The sequence below is a fragment of the Trifolium pratense genome, linkage group LG6, assembly GCF_020283565.1.
Source record: "Trifolium pratense cultivar HEN17-A07 linkage group LG6, ARS_RC_1.1, whole genome shotgun sequence".
Taxonomy (NCBI): domain Eukaryota; kingdom Viridiplantae; phylum Streptophyta; class Magnoliopsida; order Fabales; family Fabaceae; genus Trifolium; species Trifolium pratense.
Window position 1 is genome coordinate 33,440,875 of NC_060064.1, and position 3,505 is coordinate 33,444,379.

Genomic DNA, 3,505 nt, shown 5'->3' on the forward strand with positions numbered 1-3,505 from the left:
ACCAATAATTTACACCACTTCTAGTCTTCTACCAAGTTATGGGCAACCCACATTTTCTTACAATACCATTCCCAATTCTTGGTCATATGAATCCCCTTATGCAATTCTCTCAAGTTTTAGCCAAACATGGTTGCAAAATCACTTTCTTGACTTCAGATGAGAATTACAATAAAATGAAGACAACTTCAATTAATGATGGAGAGGGGAAGCTCATGGAACCACACATAAATTTAGTTTCTCTCCCGGATGGTGTCAATCCTCAAGATGATAGAAAAGATTTGGCCAAAGTTATATTGTCCACAAGAATCACTATGAGTCCAATGCTTCCAAAGCTCATAGAAGATATTAATAATCTTGATAGTGACAACAAGATTTCTTGTATAATTGTCACTAAAAATATGGGATGGGCTTTGGAAGTTGCTCACCAATTGGGAATTAAAGGGGCACTTTTCTGGCCAGCCTCAGCAACTTCATTGGTGTCCTTTAACTCCATGGAGAGGCTTGTTGAGGAGGGAATTGTAGATCCTCAAAGTGGTAAGAATATATTTATTTTTTTACTATGTTCCTCCACCATTGACAAAATATTCCAAAAAATTCTAGTCATTGACCCCATTTTCTTCATAACCATTAGTTATGTTTATTCTTCTTATCCCATTCAATTATATCTTGCACATCATCCATTCGTTAATTGCACTTTCGGCCTCCTACTTTTATTTGTTTACGGAAATCGTTCCTCCAATATTCAAATCTTTCGATTTTGATCCTTCCTCGTATTTATGTACTAAAATATGATGTGATGTTTTTAAACGACATGATAGACAATAATCATCCATATATTAATAATTTACTTGTCTAATTAAATTACAAAAATGAATAATTTCTAAATCCGAAATTGCAATTTTTAGGAACTTTTCTTGCAATTTCACGAGTGTTGATCACGATTTGATGATGTAGAATCATCCATATAATAATAATTTACTTGTCTAATTAAATTACAAAAATGAATAATTTCTAAATTCGAAATTGCAATTTTTAGGAAGTTTTCTTGCAATTTCACGAGGGTTGATCATTCCATGTCATCGGGTCATATGTGACATCATGTAAAACATTTGACATCACCATTTTTAGTCAAGAAGCCTCTAAAACATATTTTAAATGTTGTGCACACACATTTGAACTCAAAATTCTTTTGTGAAAAAAATAAAATAAGAACTCAAATTTCTTTGTCATCTCAATAATCATTTGAACTTGTTAATTAATCAGGTATTCCAAGGAAACAAGAAATTCAGCTTTCCTTAAATTTGCCTATGATGGAAGCAGCTGCCATGCCATGGTATAGCTTAAGTAATGCCTTCTTCTTCCTTCATATGATGAAAGAGATGCAAAATGTGAATTTAGGAGAGTGGTGGCTTTGTAACACTAGTATGGATCTTGAGGCTGAAGCAATTTCCTTATCACCAAAGTTCCTACCAATTGGCCCCTTAATAGGAAATGAAGATAACAACATAGGCTCTTTATGGCAAGAAGATGAAACATGCCTAGAATGGTTAGATCAACATAAACCTAAATCAGTCATATATGTTTCATTTGGTAGTTTGATATCAATTGGGCCAAATCAATTCAAAGAATTAGCTATTGGGCTTGATCTTCTTAAAAGGCCTTTTCTTTGGGTTGTTCGTAAAGATATGGCCCATATGAATAATGTGCTAGAAAATGCATACCTAGATGAATTATTCAAAGGAAATAAAGGTAAAATTGTGAGTTGGTCACCACAAAAGAAGATTTTGTGTCACCCTTCAATAGCATGTTTTATTACACATTGTGGTTGGAATTCTACTATAGAAAGTGTGTGTAGTGGGGTGCCTTTATTGTGTTGGCCATTTTTTAGTGATCAACTTATGAACAAGACATATATTTGTGATGTTTGGAAGGTTGGATTGGGCTTTGAAAAAGATGAAAATGGATTAATAACAAAGGAGGAGATAAAGAAGAAGGTGGATGAACTACTTGAAGATGAAGAAATTAAAGAAAGATCTTTGAAGTTAATGGAAATAGTAGTTAAGAATAAATCAGAAGGGGATAAGAATTTAAACAAGTTTATCAATTGGGCCAAGGAATAGGAATATTCACACTTGTAGTTGCTTTCAATGAAATACTAAAATTGAGCTTCAAGCATGCAATGCCAATATAATTTCATAATATGAAAAAACAAAGAGAAAAATTAGTGGGAAGCGAGTGGGTTATGTTATTTTTAGGGTTAATTAAATAAGTTTACGGTCTCTGTAAAATTTTGTTTTTAGTTCATATAAAAAATTTCAGTGATTTTTAGTCCTTCAAATATTTTCTATGAAAACTTTTAGTCCTTAATTACGTTTTGACACAAGGGTTATGTTAATTAAGTTATGTATTGCAAAATAAACTTAGCTTAAGGAGTCACATCATAACAAACTATTTTTCCAAACCTTTGAGAAGGAATATCACTTTTTTTTTTTTGAAGCGAGAAGGAATATCACTTTGCCATTTGATGAAATACAAATATGTATGATTTTTGTTACTATTTTAATCAAATAAGTATTGCTTTTTTTATAAAGAAAGTGAATAAGAAGAAAGAGGTATAATTGATGCATTTTAAAGTTTCTTAGTTCTCCCCAATGCATCAATGATTGAATCGCATTAACTCACTACTAGAACATGTTATGAAACACAATCATTGAATCACATTAACTCACTTCTGCCAATCCGGATCCTCGGCTGCAACCAATCTACTGCATAATTTAAACCATTAGATTGACTTACGGCATGCGTTTCTATTTTCCTTAGCGTATATGATTATTCATTACTTTTTGTTCGAAGGTTATTTTCTTTAGTGTATTTCCATTTTGGTTAGCCACTTAGTTGTGCATATGATTATTAATCACGTACTCACGTACTCATGTGAACTAAGGTCTGATTTGAATTAACTTATTTTTGAGTTTATGCAAACAGTTTATGTAATTTTTATGTATTATTATAAGTTTGTCAAAGTAATTTATGTTAAAATAGCTTATAAAAATACAATTTTCATTAGTGTAAACTTATAAAATAACATAAGATTCTGTTTATGATAAAATAGCTTATAAAAATACAATGTAGTTAATGATAAAATAGCTTAATCCAAACGGGGTCTAATACGTAATGCGATGATTCTCTCATTTACCCTATTTCATGGACTATGTTGACTTAAGATTCTGTTTTTTTGCCTCCTGTGATGTTAGCGAATTTAGAGTTAAATATATTTTTAGTGACTACATTTTATCCTATAATCAAGATTAATTCCTATATTTTTTTATGGTGAAAAAAATCCAACCATTTTTCGATTATCAAAATCCATCCGATCAAGATCGTACGGTTTTATTCTCAAATTTTATATATTAAATAAAATGTTAAAAATCTGTTTTAAACTCTGAACCATCAGATTGTAATCGGACAGTCAAGAGATAATTAATTACTGGATACATAGATTGGA

The 3,505-nt window shown here is 31.0% G+C and overlaps 1 protein-coding gene across 1 annotated transcript; it reads left to right on the forward strand.

Moving 5' to 3' along the window:
- LOC123889453 (UDP-glycosyltransferase 83A1-like) lies at window positions 1–2,175 on the forward strand. Its single transcript, XM_045938790.1, has 2 exons — window positions 1–534; window positions 1,264–2,175. Exons 1-2 carry the CDS (start codon window positions 39–41, stop codon window positions 2,118–2,120), a joined length of 1,353 nt encoding a protein of 450 aa, XP_045794746.1. The 5' UTR covers window positions 1–38; the 3' UTR covers window positions 2,121–2,175.
- The last annotated feature ends 1,330 nt before the right edge of the window (window positions 2,176–3,505 follow it).

What these genes read in the sequence shown, in the direction of transcription:
- LOC123889453 (XM_045938790.1), top strand. Translation starts at nt 39, where the DNA reads ATGGGCAACCCACATTTTCTTACAATACCATTCCCAATTCTTGGTCAT. An exon ending in AATTGTAGATCCTCAAAGTG is followed by an intron (nt 535 to 1,263) that starts GTAAGAATATAT and finishes TTAATTAATCAG; the next exon opens with GTATTCCAAGGAAACAAGAA.